General features: G+C 40.7%; 2 protein-coding genes across 6 annotated transcripts; one reads left to right on the forward strand and one right to left on the reverse strand.

The window, feature by feature from the left end:
- Positions 1-222: 222 nt before the first annotated feature.
- si:ch211-167b20.8 (protein phosphatase 1 regulatory subunit 3A) lies at positions 223-9,143 on the reverse strand. Of its 4 annotated transcripts, none has more exons than XM_038722269.1 (5): positions 7,563-9,143; positions 5,703-5,749; positions 5,345-5,430; positions 4,959-4,985; positions 1,901-2,034 (listed from the first exon to the last, which is right to left on the reverse strand). In XM_038722269.1, the coding sequence occupies exons 1-4, from the start codon at positions 8,435-8,437 to the stop codon at positions 4,959-4,961; spliced, it is 1,035 nt and encodes a 344-aa protein (XP_038578197.1). In that variant the 5' UTR covers positions 8,438-9,143; the 3' UTR covers positions 1,901-2,034. The 4 variants fall into 4 exon arrangements, with proteins under 4 accessions (XP_038578195.1, XP_038578196.1, XP_038578197.1 ...); XM_038722270.1 differs by having other exon boundaries at positions 5,345-5,427; positions 7,563-9,142; XM_038722267.1 differs by lacking the exon at positions 4,959-4,985 and having other exon boundaries at positions 223-2,034; positions 7,563-8,813.
- A 450-nt stretch (positions 9,144-9,593) lies between these two features.
- On the forward strand, positions 9,594-14,836 carry tspy (testis specific protein Y-linked). 2 transcript variants are annotated; one of them, XM_038722272.1, is made up of 8 exons: positions 9,594-11,014; positions 11,120-11,197; positions 11,284-11,395; positions 11,776-11,930; positions 12,184-12,260; positions 12,541-12,725; positions 13,082-13,129; positions 13,351-14,836. In XM_038722272.1, the coding sequence occupies exons 1-8, from the start codon at positions 10,049-10,051 to the stop codon at positions 13,386-13,388; spliced, it is 1,659 nt and encodes a 552-aa protein (XP_038578200.1). In that variant the 5' UTR covers positions 9,594-10,048; the 3' UTR covers positions 13,389-14,836. The 2 variants fall into 2 exon arrangements, with proteins under 2 accessions (XP_038578200.1, XP_038578199.1); XM_038722271.1 differs by having other exon boundaries at positions 9,595-11,014; positions 12,538-12,725.
- The last annotated feature ends 2,185 nt before the right edge of the window (positions 14,837-17,021 follow it).

Raw genomic sequence — 17,021 nt, forward strand, 5'->3', positions numbered from 1 at the left:
CTTTGGCTTCTATCTGCAGCTCAGGTTGCAGCCTGTGTATTTCCACTTCAAGCAAAGCTGAATGTGCTCCAGAGACAGAGGCGCTAAAGGCTCTGATGTTATTTTAGTGGTGTGTCAGTGAGTCTCTCCAAAATGTCATTACTGTGCATCAAACTGTCTTGCACACATTATGTCTGCAGAGTGGATGGAAAAAAAGAAGAAATAAACAGAAACATAGCCATGCAGGGTATAAGACTACGTTTAATGGAACTACACTGCAAAAACTGTCATCACTTCAAACATGTCATTCAGTGCTTCAGCCTATCTGTGAGGTTGTCAAAATAGTGCTACAAAATGTGCAACAACAATATGGGTTTACTAGCAAGAATCAACAGGAAGACTTATGTGCAATAGTGAGGAGACACTGAAAAGGCTGGTGTTTTCTAACAGTAAATATCGCTTTCATGTGTCACACTGGACATTTTTCCACTTGATTTGTGCCTCAAGCAGCATCCATTTCAAAAAGATGTTTGCTAAAGGGCATTAAGGCAAAATACTTTGTCTCTTTAGTGTCCCACTTTGGTAATGTTTTTTCCCATTAAAGACATAATAGCATGTGGAATTCACAACAGTTAAAATCATGGCAGTGTGGTTAGACAACAACCATAGCTACAATGGCAACAAAAAAATAAACTGCATAATAATACTGATTGGATAAATCAGAATATAACACCACATACACTATCTCCACATGACAAGAAAAAAGTAATTAAAGACCACATACAAAAAATATATGATAATACACCGTGTTTTAGTATTAAGAGTGACAATGTTGTTGTTGAAATTGACTACTATCGTATAACTTCATTTTTGACAGAATGCATAAAATATGTGGATAATTACTTTCTCCTTGCATTGGACTTTTCATGGTAATACACATAAGTTGTACACAGAACATTTTTCATTTGATGAAAATGTATATTAATCTAAAAATCAATCACGTAGTAATACCCAACTTCAACAGGACACTGTGTGTTTTTTTAACTTGATGTCTTATTTTCGAATCACGACAAAGGCACTTAACTTGAAAATAGATCAAAGTAAACTTAGTAATCACAAATGGTGCAAGACAAAAAGTAGTCCCATGATGAAGAGGGCGGTGGGTTCCTGTAACACTATCGAGAGGGAGACAACTCCACTGAGAAAAACAATGGATGGCATCAGATTCCTGTTTATGTCATGCTCAGACTGAAGCTCGGACACCTCTGACAACGTGTTTGGTAGATTCTCTAATAATGTGTCTGGGGAAATCTGGGGAGCATCTTCCTTCTCTTCCCAGGCTGAGACAAACTGAAGAGCTAAGTTTGGGCTCACCTCAGTGACACCTGTATTTCTGGAGGGGTTCTCTGTGAGTTCAGGTGACGGTGGAGCTTCACCTTTTGCTCCCAGAGATGCCTGCTTTGCCACAGGAGTAAAGAGTGCAGGAGTACTGCCTTCATGATGTGCAGCAGATGTGGTGGAACCTTCTGATAATCCAGCAACAAATTCCCTCAATCCCACTGCAACCTCTCGATCAAAGGCCTGAGTCACACTGGGAGCAGAGACGCACTCAGCAGGCAGTTCAGGACAAGGACGACTGGCTGGGCTGTCGGTCAATCCGTCCTCTCCTGATGTTGGCCACAGAATCGTCTCTGTGGCAGGAAGATGCATGCATGAGGCCTCTGAGGGAGGGATTTCCTCTTCACCAGCCTGGGAGCTGTCTGATCTCGGCCTTGACTCTTGTTGAGAAGAAGTTGAAACAGGCAGCAGTGTAGTGAATCTACTGTCTATGGTCTGCTCTGACGTTTGGTTGCCTAATTCACAGTGGAGTCTGGGTAAAGGCTGTGCTGATTCGCTGGCACAGAGTACAAATGATGAATTAGTTTGGAGTGCGGTTTCGGAAGACATACAAGGGAATTGTTCACCTGGGGATACAGTGTGAGCGGACAGTGTGCCATCAACAGATGGAAGCTCTTGGTTGGGTGGGACCGAGAGACCAGATGGGTGAACTGCAATCTGTTAAAGAAAAACAGTGACACAACAGTGACAGCTAGGAGAGTATAAAGACAAAGGGAATTATTTGTATTCCACATTTACATCATTGCACACAGAAGAAAAGCATTTTACTGCAAATTAATGCTTTTCTGTGAGATGGATCCCATGCTGACATTGTAATAGTGAGGACATGCAAACATGGAGCAGTATGATTGGATTGACTGACGTCTTCTTTCAAAATGGCTTGCAAAAATATACATTATTTGACTTTCCTCGTCAGAATGGAAAAGAGCAAATAGATAGTCCAAAGATACTTACATACAGCCATCCAAGGGAGAAGAAAATTAGATCAATGCAATTTTTCACAATTATTTAAGTTTCAAGTTTATCCAATGTACACATTTCCACATATTGTTGTTTGTCCTTTGCACACCAGGAACTGGAACTACCACCGTCTCCCTTATTTTCATTTTCACTTGATTTTGTTGAAAGAGAAAAATAGGTAACAATCTAGAAAAGAGCTCTTTGCCAGCTATGGGGCTGCTGTGACAAACACCCAAGGTCAGAGATGAAATCATAACACTATAAAACCAAAAGACAGATAACAAAAACATCACCCAGAAGAACAAGTGCAACAGCAAGGCACATAAAACACAAATAACAGAAGGGCTAAGACACAGCACATGTTAGATATAGATGAATATGTTAAGACTTAACATCATGTTATTCTCATGTTTCCAGATGAAAATCCAGCTGTGACCTGGTATCCTTTATGAGGATAAAACATCACATAATTACAACAATGAGTAAAGTGTATAATTTTGTATGCTGCAAGTTTTTTGGAATTCTGTGCTTAAACTTACGCTAAATACTTATAATAAATAACTTTTCAGCTTGTCTCATGAGAGCACTTTGTGTCAATCTCAGAGAGAAATCTAATAAGAAATTACTTTGTAGCAGCACAAAATGAGTAAAACGCTGAAGGGCAACTGAACTTTTGTACACAAAATGCTCAGCACGTGAACCATTAATGATCCTGGCAATTAATCTGATATTTAACTTGAAAATTATGACACAAAACTTGGAGAATGAATTTCTTATGAATGATACAATTTGAATGCCTAACCCCTAAATGACCCTGAATTAGATTCTCAGAATATACTGGGTGACATGTGATGTAAGGAAAACATCTACCAATTGCAAGAAGCTGATGTTCACACAGTAGTTGACTGGCTGACATTTCATTTTAATGCTCTGCCAAAGGGGTACAACATGCATGTGAATACTGATGTAAAACAAACATCAAGATGGGCTGGATGAGTACATGCCTTACAGATTTACTGTACTTGTAGTATCAGATCACATTCTGTTAGGAGGTGAAATGGTATAATTATTTTTCAATGAGCTATCTAAGGTACTTTAATCAGTGTTAATGCCAACCAAATGTAACTTTTCCCTTCTTTTGAAATACACATTTCTTCCAGTCTGATACGTTTTATGTATAGAACTGTTCCAAAATCAACTTGATGTTAATGTGAACCCCCTAGTAATCCTAGTTTTAAGCAGCTCAACAGTTCTCTCTTCCACCATTGTACTAATAAGAAAATGTTTCCTTCATTGTATGTACCATGAATTTATTCAAACTTGGCAACTCTACATTTAAAGGCATAGTTTGTCATTTTGAGAAATATGATTACTTGACAATAGTTAGATGAGAAGATTGATACCACTCCGATACTGTTCATTAAATAGGAGATGGTTAGCGTTGCTTTGTATAAAGACTGAAAAAAGAAGACTATCAATCTTCTCATTTAACTCTCAGCGAGAAAGCAAATAAGCACATTTCCCAAATTATCGGACTATTAGCACTAGGGTCAGCACTATACAACACTGTGTGTATGGTCTAAAAGGAATTTCAGCAACATTACAATAAATTCAATTTAAACACCTTGACAACGGCACATTAATAATCACAATAATGTACACATACAGGGTCTTAGACGTGATTACGCGTGGTGTTAATATTTGTGTCCTGGGGGGGACGATATGACCCAAAATCAAAATCATGATTAATTGAACATTTTACCTCGAGTATTGAACTAACCAAAAATGTTTTTTAGTTATTAGGTTTTTTTTGCACTCATAGCTCACTAACAAGGTTTTGTACTATAAATACGCTTAACTATTAAAGTGGGATGGGTTTTTTCGATTTACAAATGTCATAAATCGATTATATAAATGTTAATGTTGACGGAACGCAAAAGGTGGACCTCAGAAGTGCAGCGCAAGACAATCTGTGGTGTGCACATAATAATAGATATAACAGAGACATGTTCCCTTATATTCAGCGCTTTGCCTCTGCTAAATGAATGACCGCCGCTACTAAACTTTCACATGATCATTAATATCAATGCACAACTAATGGTTTTCACTCGCACACTGTGCGAGCACAGCAACACTCAATACTTGGCTAGCTTCCTCGCCTCATTCTTCAAAGGACATCTATGTGACAGGTGCTGTTAAAAGAGCAGTGAAGTTAATTAGGTCTTGAAGGCAGTGCAATGTGTGTGCAGTAAGAGTGTGTGGGTGAGCGAATGAAAGAGCAAGCGGTAGAAAGTAAGGTTGTATCTATGTTTTTAAGGGAAAAGCACACACAACAACACACACACACTGGGGGAAATATTAATAGGATTACAAAACAAAATAACCAACAAGGGAAAATTACGTTGGTTAGGGGTTCTGAATATCGTTTTGATTACTGTTTAACTGTTTTTTACTGATTAATCGTCCAGCCCTAGTTTCACTTACAAGTGAAAAAGACATGAATTCAAATTAAATGGTGCAAAAACATAAACAGCATGCATCAAGATATGACTACAATAAGAAGCCGACATGGAAAAGAGCATACAGTACTCGTGCTACAGTGGTGAGAAGCGAGACATTACCTAAGGTGCTGCTGAAGCTTCAATGAGCTGTGAACAATATAAACAACCAAGCCAATGATGATAAGCTTTAAAAGTTGAACTGAAATGTTTGTTATGTTTTATTAGACATGACTCACTTAAAGGAATAAAGCACTTAGCTTGCTTACCTGTTAAATGGGAATGTGTTAACAACTGCATGCCAATCAAGATAATTTCAAATTAATCCGATAAGTGATTTGTTACATGTGGGTCCTCTGTTGGAAAGTAAATTTTGTGATGGACTGTTTTTGACTTTTGCCATAGAAAAATCATAAAGAAAATAACCCAGATGAACGCTCCTGTTAGTTAATAATTTCTTTCATTAAAAGCGTTACCTTTCTTTCCAATTTTTCTAACTTTATGCTTACCTCTATGTCAATCTCCGGCTGTATGATCACCGGGCAGATGGCAGTAGGTCTGTCAAGTCCAGACCTGGAGGTCCCTGCTTCTTCTGCTGATGTAAAATAGACAATTATGCTGTGGGTGCCTAATTAGTCTGAATAGAGAAAAAGCAATAAACTTGTTTAATCAGCATATTTTATCAACAGTATAAGTAATAAAAGGGGCACTCCACCGATAAAAACATTTGTGTGATGTCTTCTTACACAAAAGACTCTGTCAATGCAATACCAGCATATATAAAATTATTCATTGTATTACTGTTTAATTACTTTTGTCTTCCAGTTAATTGATATGTCAATAGTGACAACAACATTCATAATGTACCTTCTACCAGTTCCTGGTCATCCTCTGAATCAAAAACATCATTCATACTGAAAGAAAGGAGAGACATTTGGGTTGTAAGATGTACAAAAATAAGACAAAACTGTTCACTGGTACACTCTTTAAAACACACAGCCAAATGTCTACATAACTTTACACATAGATGTAGTGCCTAGAAAACAACATCGTTTTAATTCAAACACAAGACCTGATAATAATTATACAAATGCACAGTGTATAGAGGCATCTTTATACAGTGTCATAGTGGTTGACATTGGGGTGGATGCAGTAGGTGAGACCTTTAAAATAAAAAGATATCCTCAGTTTGCAGCTCTGGATGGACAGCAAGACAAGAAAATGTCCATTTGTGTACATGACTTTATAGAAATACAGCATTGTTCCTGCTCTCGCCTCAGTATTCACTGCATTAATGTGTGATATCTATATTTACCTGAGGTGAATACACTTCAGTTAATGTATACTAAACCAGCGGTATGTGTAACCTACTGTACGCGTAATTGATGTTAACAAGTAATACATTCTAGCGTCTAGGCTTGTGCCATAGTAACCTTTCCTCCCACTGGCTGCCTTGTTAATGCGTTAAAATCCAATTATCAGTGAACTTCAAAGCACCTAATGAATCTATAATGGTTGCTATGGTAGGTCTGCCAGTACAGTTTCTGCTCCCTAAACTCCTCCTTTTCAATCAGTGACTCATCCATCCCTAACAACCCATCTGGCCCCTTCCTGCTTTCAAACAGCTACAGCAGAGAAGACCTACATGAAAACTACATCAGTTTACACCCTGTCTGCTCCTTTTATGGGTCCTTGTAAGCTTGGGGGATCTTTTCTTGTGTCTCCATCACTGTGAGATTCATCACGCACTTTCACATTGATCTAACAATACACCAGGCATTGAAATTGTCCTCTCAGGGATTAGTTGACTTTATGGAGTAAAAAAGGAAGAGAAGGGGTCTGTCGGTCAGTCTCTGATTACACAAGGGAAAGAGGCCAATCTGTTCCACTGAAATTGCTCTCCCCCCCCCCCCGATGACTCGGATAGAAAAGGTCAGAGGTAAATTTATTGCAGGGAAACGTCAGGCCTGAAAACGACACCTGCCCTTTGCCTATTTAGATTGCCCTCACACACCACTGGAGGATTGGCATTCTGGTGAGGGGTGGGGGGCTGGCGGGTGGTGGTAGCCTACTCCCTCGAAAACTCTTTCTATTTTTCCCTGCAGAGTGAAGTTAAGACACCAGAGTAGTGTAACGAGTCAAATCAGTCATAAGCATGTATGAACACTACACTGGATAACTTTGATACTTTGCTCTTATTATGCAACAGACTGCGTAACTGTGTTTATTAAAATCCTGCTTAGTTCCTACTATGCTGAACGTAGTCTTTCCAGGCAAAACTACTGAACTACTGGTGCTGAACACCCATTGCACAAAACCTCAAAGGGAATTAGAAGGCAATTGGTGCTCTGCAGCTGTTGCACAATCCCAAAGCTTTTATGACTTTGTTTACATCTATCTCTTTATGAATTGATGGCTAAAATAGAACCTACGCCAAAGTTAGGCAATTCATTGGTTACATGGGTCAAAGTTTTATCATTCAGAAATGATTATGCCTTTGAGCATCTTCATTTTCCCTTTGATTAGAAGGTTGCATCTTTGACACACCTTAAAGCAGACTGAGGTTTTACCTATAATGAACAGTGTGCAAGCGGATCAATCTGTGGAGGTCAAAGGGCAAAGGAATATTGGACAGACAGTAGCCAAAATATCGCACAATTGGTCTGTTACATTTGTATCCCTTGATCTGTGTCTGACAAATGAAAGCACACATGACAGGGGATTTACCTGTAAGCTTTTGGAGGCTTCAGGATACCTCTTTTTTGTTGCATGTCGAGGTTTGTCTGAGCTGAATCATCTTCACAGGACAGGTGCAGAGTTACCACATAATTCATAGAGGAGTTATTAGCCCAGTAATCCCCATCAGAGGTTTCATAGCGAACAACAAACTCAATGCGAGAGCCATGTGTGATATAAGGTGGTGCAAAAGACAGCTTGAAGGAGAACTGATCTGTGTCCCCATCATGGGATCCCTGGACATACTCTGCTGGTTGATCATAGTAAGTAGCCCAGTTGTCCATGGTCGATCTGATATAAACTGCTTTGTGGAAGGAGATGTTCAGGACTCGTATTACCCCACTGAATGCAAATGGCTCATTCTCTACTGGAGACATCTGCTCAACCTCCACTTTATGAGTGTGCACAGCCTGCAGCAGGGCACTCTCTGTGGGCACGTTAAACTCTGGGTGCACCTGATAGGTCGGTTCTCGCTTTCGATACTTTGCCTCCTCTTCTTCCCACCTTGCACTATCCCCTTCCTCGTCCGAATCAAAAGCAACAAATTCCTTCACATCCACCAGATCCCCACCTGTTGTATCGGCGAACGACACTCTCTTTATGTTAGACAGCGCCAAGTGGATCCGCAAATACTCAGCAGTCTCATCGTAGATGGACGGGCCTCGCTTTCTGGGCACCGGGGAGCATCTTGGGATGAGGCGGACGTTCTCGGTGTCATCGTCTTCATCATCATCATCATCATTATCATTATTATTATTATTATCCTCATCGTCTATAGGGGACCTACTTTCTGCTGCTTCGCCTGACTTGCCAGCTTTAATCGTGGTAAAAAGCCCCTCTTGACTTGGTATGGTTAAAAAAGACATTGTTGCCGAAGTGTACACTCATGGAAGCTGTTCGCTGAACAGAGTACATATGGCGTCTCCAAAAAACACTACCAAATAGCCTGTGATTTGCGCAGCAGTGGCCAGTGTAGATCCAGCGCGTGCACTGTTCCTGCGTTACGCACAGAGCCTCTTCGGCGCGGCGTTAAATGTCACCCATGGAAAACGTGACTTTACTGCCAGCACTTGTGATTGTGTATCCCCTGGTTTACATGGCTTTATGCATCGCAATTTGGCTGCTGTCGCGGAAGGAGCAGCCTCTAATTTTAGCACTGACCTACTCGCCATGCCCCAAATGTGTTGGTCTAAGTTGGTATAATCCTGCGACTCCCCCTTGCTCCGTTTGGTTCGGGCTGGCTAAACGCCCACAACTGGACATGAGGTAGCTATTAAAGTAATAAGATATCAGCCAATTCTTACGAAGGTATGACACATTTTAAACCTATCTATGGGCACAGACATCTTCAGTTGGAAATTAGCCTATTGCAGGATGGAGTCTATTGCATCACCATGACAGTCATGATTGAAAGTCTATAAAACGAAAATTGTTAACATGCAGATCGTTACTTTACTTGCTATTTAATATATAGGCTAATATATTACAACACGCAAATCACTGTTCAACCATGTAAAGCACTTTGTTGCACAAATTTGTGGTGAAACGTGCTGTATAAATGCTGTTTATTCATTTATTATCATTATGATTATATGAGGCCATAGTTGTGTGCGTCCGTTTTTTTTCTTGATATAAACCATCACACAGACAACCATTTATGCCTATCGAATGGGTCGTCCATCGAATTCATGCACATAGTCTACAAACCCAAGTCCTTGTTGACACTTTCCTTGACATTTGAGGACATGAACCATATGTGAGATTATTTACAAATTTCCGACATTTTCTTATTGCATGTACAACGGATACACCCACAGATAATAAGTTGTGAAATTTAATTTACAGTATGTTCTATACTGTCGGTTAAACGTATAGAGGACATTTTACATTAATTGACGACAACAGTCATCAGCTGCCGCCTGGCTGCACCGCTCGCTGCGCAGTTATACCACTGTTACAGAGAGATTAACATGTGAACACGCCCTTGTACATGATTGGTGGAGAGGTTTTAGCGCGGCGTGCCGTAGCCAATCACAGGATTGTTTTTCTGTCATGTCGGTGCACGGATAGTAAGCTAACGGATAATGCAAACATAAACTCATATAAAGAACGCGAATTGTTACTAAAGGCGGCACAGCACGAAACGGTTTGATAATTTGGACCGAACCTTCCTTGGTGGACTTTTATTCGTGAAAATGTGGAGCGGGCGTCACTGCGAGCACATACGAATTGGGTAACGTGAGCTAACTAACGTTAGCAACAACCTGCTAATTTTTAACGTTCCGCAAGGCCGCGGAGAAATACAAGAGCTGCTTCCTGTTGTAGCTTCAGTGAGAATGTAGGTTACATGACGATCAGAGTAACAAAATCACAGCTGGTATCTAAGTAGCTAGTTTAGTGGTTTGATTGCATTTAAGTTTCCTTTAGTTGAGCTTGCAGGCTACCTAGCTTGTTAGCTATTTGGCTAGCTAGCTAGCATGAGCGAACTGACGGACTGCAAACAGTCCGCTGACTCTGCATCGAGGAAACGGTGTCCATCACCCGACGACGATGAAGGCAGCACGATTCCCTGCAAGTCCACAAAAGTAAGTGACGCATCAAATGAAGCGGGGGTTACTTCGGAAAGTTTCAAAAACAGTGAAGCCGAGAGTAAAGAAATTGCTCGGAGCGAGGGGCAGTCTAAAGATGGTGAGAAAGAACAAGCTGCCGTGAGATCAGATCAGGGTTCAGACCGCACAGATGGCACCAGTGTACTGCCTGTTAACAGCTCCAATACTGGCGGTCATGATGCCAGCAACATCGAAAAACCACAGTCCTCAGATGCACGCGGATCTGCTGACAAAAAGAACAACACGGAGAATACTGTAGGAACAAAGCAGCGTCCCGCAAGTCCTCTGGACCAGTCCGACTCAGCAGCAATAGCAGCTGCTGAAGCACTTGCCAGTCTCACAGGACGAGACGGGGAAGACAGTCAAGAGACTCCTTGCTCATCTGAAAAGGCGAAACCGGTGAAACAGGGTAACAAATTCAAGCAACGTGGGGGCCACCAGTCCTCAAGAGCAGGCTCTAAAACGCAGGCAGCTGCTGCAGATAGCTCCACATCTGTGCATAGTACTGACAGAGAAGATGCAGATGATGTGCCACAAGCAGATGAAGGCGATGAATCCATGTCCGGATCTTCCTCCACTCCTAGCTCCTCATTCCCATCAGACAACGAGGACAATGATGACGGGGAGTGTGCCATTGTATCGGTTAAGATGGCCCCAGAGATGAGACAGTCGGTGGCTCTCCTGGCGCAGGTACAGATGCGACTGGAAGCCCTTGAGAAGAAAAGTGCCCGGCTTCACCAGCGGCTGGAGCTGAAGATTAGTCGTCAGCGGCGCCCACATTTGGATCAGCGCAGCTCCATCACAAAAACTATACCTGGCTTCTGGGTGACAGCTGTATCCTTTTAAATGTAAAACTTTACCTCTTTTTCCATTCATATGTTGTGTTTGAGTAATTGAAATCAACAGATTGTGAGTTGTTTCTTAACTTAGATGTGCCAGCTGCTGAACCATCCTCATCTCTCAGCTCACATTGACGAGAATGATGAAGATGCTCTTAGTTACATGACTGATCTTGAGGTAGGAAAAGTTGGTGTGTTCTTTGAGTTTGACCATTGTATATATGCTAGTAGCAACAGTCAGACACTGCCTCATGTCTTTTTCAGATCGAGTCCTTCAAGAACAATAAACTGGGCTACAGGATCCGCTTCCACTTCAGACGGAACCCGTACTTCCAGAACAACATCATCATGAAGGAGCTGCACCTCGGGATGGGAGGTAAAAATTAATATGTGGTGACTAAGTTGTCAGAAATGAATGTAAAAGACTTTGCATCATGGCACTATAAATATAATTTACATTGTAGATCCAGGTGATAATATATATAGGTACATAATAAAATATTGTTGTTTTCTATGTACATTTTGTTTTTCATTTGGTACAAGAAACTGGCAAACCCATCTAAAATATTACATTTCAACCAGGGTACATTCTGTCATATTTTGGAATAAAAAACAAGTAGCAACACATTCATTGCATCACAGTGGCAACAAACATTTCACTCATTTATTTTGAGTGGTTAAAAAAAAAAGAGTTTGAGGCTAACTAATCTCTACATGGCCATGAAAATTCTGGATCACCATCTGCTCATGTTTCAGGATCTCCCATGTCATTCTCCAACCCCATTCTGTGGCATCGTGGACAGAACCTGACTACCCACAGTGAACCCAGAAAGTCGTCACGTGGGGTCTACCAGACCTTTTTCAGCTGGTTCAGTGACCATAGCAACCCAGGACAAGATGATGTTGCACAGGTACAGCTGAGTTGAGCATGGCAATAACACTGCCACCTTTTTAGAGATTTGATTTGTTAACGGGGGTTGACTCAAGTGACATGTAATCAGACCTGCCAACCTGCATCTGTTTTTCAATGTTATTATGACATCTTTGAAATCAGTATGTGCCGGAAGAGGGCTCAAGTCTGAATGGTTTAGGGGGGGGGGGGTGTCAACTTGCCTGTTTATGATAAACGTGTGGTAGTGAAATTACCTCTGTGCTGGTTTTTAGATACTTAAGGACGACCTATACAGAGACCCTCTGAGATACTACCTCACTCCGCTCTGGGAACCGAGGGAGAACGGCAGGTAAAACATATGTGTAATAAAGCCACAGACACATAGTGTAATGTGTCTTCAGTGGACAAAGCACTTATTAAGCTATAAATTCTACAAATATTCTCAGCCCCAGGGTGTTGAAATTACAGGTCATGTGTAAACTTTTAACAGTTTCCTGAGAGACAGAGATTCTTTCTTTATTTTTTTTCTTTTCTTCCTGCCGGTAAGACCAGGTGGGATGCATACCAAATCAATGAGTCTGTGTACTGTTAACACGTGTGTGTGTGTGTGTGTGTTTATCCTCCAGCAGTGGCAGCGGGGCACGAGCAGCTGACAACGGTAATGGCGATGACTGTGTGGTGATCTCGGACTCAGATGATGAGCCTGGCGAGGAAGCTGGTGAGCCTGAACAAGGCCACAGTAAGGAAGAGGAGGAGGAAGAGGAGGAGGGGGAGGAAGAGGAGGAGGGGGAGGAGGAGAGGGGGCAAAGCGCTGGTAAGTACTACAGTAGAACTTTTAAAGACAGCTGAAACCCTTCTGGTCCACACAGCAGGTTGGAGTACAGTGACCAGTTATTTATAAGCAATGATGCAGAAACATCTTTTCACATTAAATTTGATGTTTTATCGATATATTTGTATTTTTAAGGTTATTTTAGTATATTTTCAGAATTTATGTCAGCAGATAGCTGATTCTGTTTTTGAAATCCGCATTGTTTGCTGTTGCTCATGTTGTGAATGAGAGGCCAAGGGCTTGTTAGCATCACATTGACTGGCTTGTGTTGTAGCTTAAATATAAATGTCTGGGTAATGCAGGCTAAACTGAATAGACAGGAAATATCTCCTCCTCAGATGAGAGCCCAGAGGAGGAGGAGGATGGTGGAGAAATTGTGATTGACGGTAAGACTTCACTCTTAACTGCAGCGTTGCAAGTTCACCGCTATCTGGGGTGGCAGTTCATCTTACTTTTCATATTTTCTACTTTTTGATTATATTGCTTTTTATTTTACAGTGTGACTGAGCTTTGCATTAACTCTAAGGGGTTTGGTGTGCAGTTACAATCATATTTCTTATCAGCAAGGATCCCCTGAATCTATAACCATTTTACTTTTGTACTATAGGCTCTGATGACAGTGAGCAGGAAGAGGAGGAGGCTTGAAAAGAAGTAAAGAAGAATGTCGATGAAGAGTCCAAGTCATCAAGGGACCAGTGACCAGGAAGATGAAGAGGATGCCTAGTTTGGCTGAGAGTACCAGAGCAATTTATTGTCATTTTTATGCACAGAATCAGTTTTTGTTGTTTTATACCTAAAATACATAACAACATTTTAAATCAGGGTTAACTATGATAATGAAGCCAAGGCAGCATGTTTTCCCCTCTATTTTATACAGTCGGTACTGTGTATTCTGATGTACTCTGATTCACTTTTTGCAAAATGTTTTTTTCTAAACAGGTGCCAGTCGGTTCATACAAGTAGTGTTCTTCTCTTTAACGAGGAGTGTCGTACGGCAGCCTACACACATGCCGGTGTGATTTTGATTACCGCTACTTGTTGGCATAAAATTTTGCATTGCAAATTCTTCAAATTGATAATGCAGAAACTGTCAGTGGCATTATTAGTGGTCATTTCAAGGCAAAGTTTTGGCTGTTTTTAGAATTGACGTGACGAGAGAAACCTGTCACTAAATTGATATAATGACAGTACATTTCAGATGCACTGAGTACTGAACCAAAATTTGTTCTCAGGGATGATCATGGTGGTAGTTTTATTGAAAGAACCTTACTGATTTTCAGACATTTACACTCTGGTTATTGTGGCTATAAGGAAACATGAACTCTACTGTAGTAAATAGGAGCAAAAATATTGTTTTAATATGCTACCTGTGTTTTTCCTTCTTCATCTATGTGTTCAGTCTTGTTACACGCCAACGTCCATCTTTTAACACCATATAAACAATCTGTTTAAAATCATTGCGTAGTTTGACCAATGTTTCTGTGGGTTCCTACATTTTTCTAACACGCTCCTACAATAAGTAGCTGAATTTTGTATTTTTCTTTTCTTTAGATTTTAACTTAATTTAAATTTGCTTTCTAAAACATTTTAAGATTTGTTTTTGTGTAATGTGTCTTAAGATTTTGTGTTATCTTCTTTTTAAAAAGATGGTATTTATTACATTGTTTTTCTACACGTCCACATTATGGCATGCCCGTGAGCATGAAGTGTAAGGCGGGATGATTACATTACATTACATGGCTTTTTCTGTGCACAGTGTCGGTAAATGTTAAGTTCACAGTAACATAATGGGGTGCACTGTAACAAAACTAGTATTTGTATTTGCTTACTTTTCTTAGCAATGACCTGTAAATAATAATTCAGCGTTGTCTTTTGGATGAGACAAGTACACATGTTTAATCCATGGATACATTTATCAAATAATCTGGAGTTTTTTCATAAACATGATCAGAAAGTTATATTTTGTGTGCTGTGTTTTATAGAACACTGTAGTTTAAAGATACCAACCTACTTGTTGCTTTGGTAAATTATGTTTGCTTAAAAATAAATGTCCACCTTTTGACTTCGACCTAATAAAATAGGCAGATGTTTCACCTTGCTGTCTGTTGTGCTTAACATATGCAGTAACTTTGTACAACAAAAGCAAATATTTCTGCACAATAAGCTTGTTCACACTGAACTGGAATATGCGTATCACAACCACAAGATGGCAGTGTAGTTCAGATTATTGTCAAATGTCTTGTTAGGCTGCAGGTGTTCATTTTAGTTATGGGTGATTGCAGTATATCAGATAGTACTTAATGCCTGTATTTAAGCTTTCAGATGTGCATAAATGAGAAGTACTTAAATATTTCCTGTACTAAACCATTTCAAATCCTCAGAACTCCTAATAACAAAGTATAAATGTGTGACGTATTGCCATAAAAGTCACGTCTCTGGTATGCTTGGCCGGATCATGTTCTTCTTGAAGAGAAGAATCAAACAAAACCCGCTCAGATAAAGCTGTTCTCTGATGTATTGCACATCTGATATGACAGCAGCTTGTGATATCTGACATTTTGAATGTAGCACTGCAAATAGCCCTGGGCAAGACATTTTTGGACAGGCCCAGACAAAGGAACAGCAGCGGTTTTGCAATGGTACACTTAAACCCTTGATTCCACTTTTAATGCACAGCTATAAATATTCCACCAGCAAAAACCTGTCCTGCTGTAGCCCAGCAGCGCCCAGGGTATGCAGTCTAGGATGGGCATATACTATTAATACTGATGATGGAAACGTGTTATACCCCATGAAATGATCCCACGTGAAACACTCTTTGTCTCCTCTGTGAAGCAGCTTTATTCAGCCCCCCTTGAAGCACAACATGTTTTTATCACTATGAATTAATAATGGGGTTGGTTCCTACAATATTGATCATGACAAACTACATACAGATTGCTGGGACAACAAAGCCATGCTCAGGCAGCTTTGTGGTCTGAGGTTTGTCTGGGAAGCCTTTGTTATGTATGGGGTGGCATAAGCCTAAATGGATTCCCCAGTGTAAACTACACTCCCCTTGGTTGAGCCGGTGTTGCTACTGTACACAAATCATTTTGTTGTGCTGCTTCATGCTCTCACGTTTCGTGCATGTAGTTCCTCGGAATCTGCTACTCACAACTGATTCCCTGTAGACTGAAAAATGAAAAGATAAAACACAGCGGCTTATTCTTCATCTGTCTGATTGATGTTGGCAAGGAAATTTTCTCCTGTAAAGTGTGCAAGAAAGGGGCTTGTGCTGCTCTCTGAGGCACGTCTATAGTGGGTAATCTGATAGGTTGAAGTAGGGGCCCTGAATACCAACTACCTTTGTGTGTGTGTGTGTGTGTGTGTGTGTGTGTGTTTCTGCACGTCAACATACTTGTACGTTTGCTTGTGAAAGCTTGCATTCTTTTATGCACCTCCTTGCATGCATGCTTATTTGCAGAAGCTGCATGTCACACACACACATTTGCATCTTTTCAACGGCACGGTACATGTATGCGTGATTGTCTACTTGTCCGCTGATCAAGATTAAGCACAGAACTGTGCAAAGGGGAGAACAGAGAGGGATGAGAAAAGAGAATAGAGTGAGTATGATTGAGGGAAATGGATGAGTGCAGCGATAAGCGGAGCTGCCTGGGCCCTGACAGATACACACAGCAGATGGATGACTCTTATCTTGGAGATCACAGAGTGCATACTCACGCCTGGGCCCAGTTACAGAGAGCCACAATCACACCAGACAGATGAATAGGCCTACCCCCCACCAGTCGCATTGCACATACAGTACACACACACACATAAATGCAAGCGCACACCTACACATACAACCACTTGACAGAATGAACAGATTGCAGCACTTGCTTTACCTTCATGTCTTTCACATTGAAATTCACCTGGAGTCTGGTGTCTCAAGGATGTGTGTAAAGGGAGGAGAAAGGAAGGGTGTGGAGAGAGATAAGAGAAATCGTTTTAATTTTAAATGAAGGACCAGATCAAGTGCATTTGTGTGTGCGAGTGTGTGCATCCCCTATCTGCATGCACACACTTTATACATGTATGTTTGCGTGCAAATTTGCAAAGAGAGTCCCGTGCACTTTACTCTCCCTTTTTTATCAGCATGACAGATTTTTTTTTAGCTGATTCTCTGAGCACAAACAATGTCTGTCATGGAGTTTAAGATGGAGCTGAAGTCACACGTACTCAAAACAAAAAACATTTTGGACAGTTTTGGAACTGGGACATTTAACCATTAAC

The sequence above is a fragment of the Micropterus salmoides genome, unplaced genomic scaffold, assembly GCF_014851395.1.
Source record: "Micropterus salmoides isolate LMB-PRFRI ecotype aquatic unplaced genomic scaffold, ASM1485139v1 Ms_hic_scaffold_16, whole genome shotgun sequence".
Lineage (NCBI taxonomy): Eukaryota > Metazoa > Chordata > Actinopteri > Centrarchiformes > Centrarchidae > Micropterus > Micropterus salmoides.

Coding starts and splice junctions, on each gene's coding strand:
- si:ch211-167b20.8 (XM_038722267.1), bottom strand. CDS start 8,437: ATGTCTTTTTTAACCATACCAAGTCAAGAGGGGCTTTTTACCACGATT. Junction 5,750..7,562: donor AAGCCTCCAAAAGCTTACAG/GTAAATCCCCTG, acceptor CCTTTCTTTCAG/TATGAATGATGTTTTTGATT. Junction 2,035..5,344: donor AGCCGGAGATTGACATAGAG/GTAAGCATAAAG, acceptor TTTCTTTAACAG/ATTGCAGTTCACCCATCTGG.
- tspy (XM_038722271.1), top strand. CDS start 10,049: ATGAGCGAACTGACGGACTGCAAACAGTCCGCTGACTCTGCATCGAGG. Junction 12,261..12,537: donor GAACCGAGGGAGAACGGCAG/GTAAAACATATG, acceptor TTTATCCTCCAG/CAGTGGCAGCGGGGCACGAG. Junction 12,726..13,081: donor GGAGAGGGGGCAAAGCGCTG/GTAAGTACTACA, acceptor TCTCCTCCTCAG/ATGAGAGCCCAGAGGAGGAG.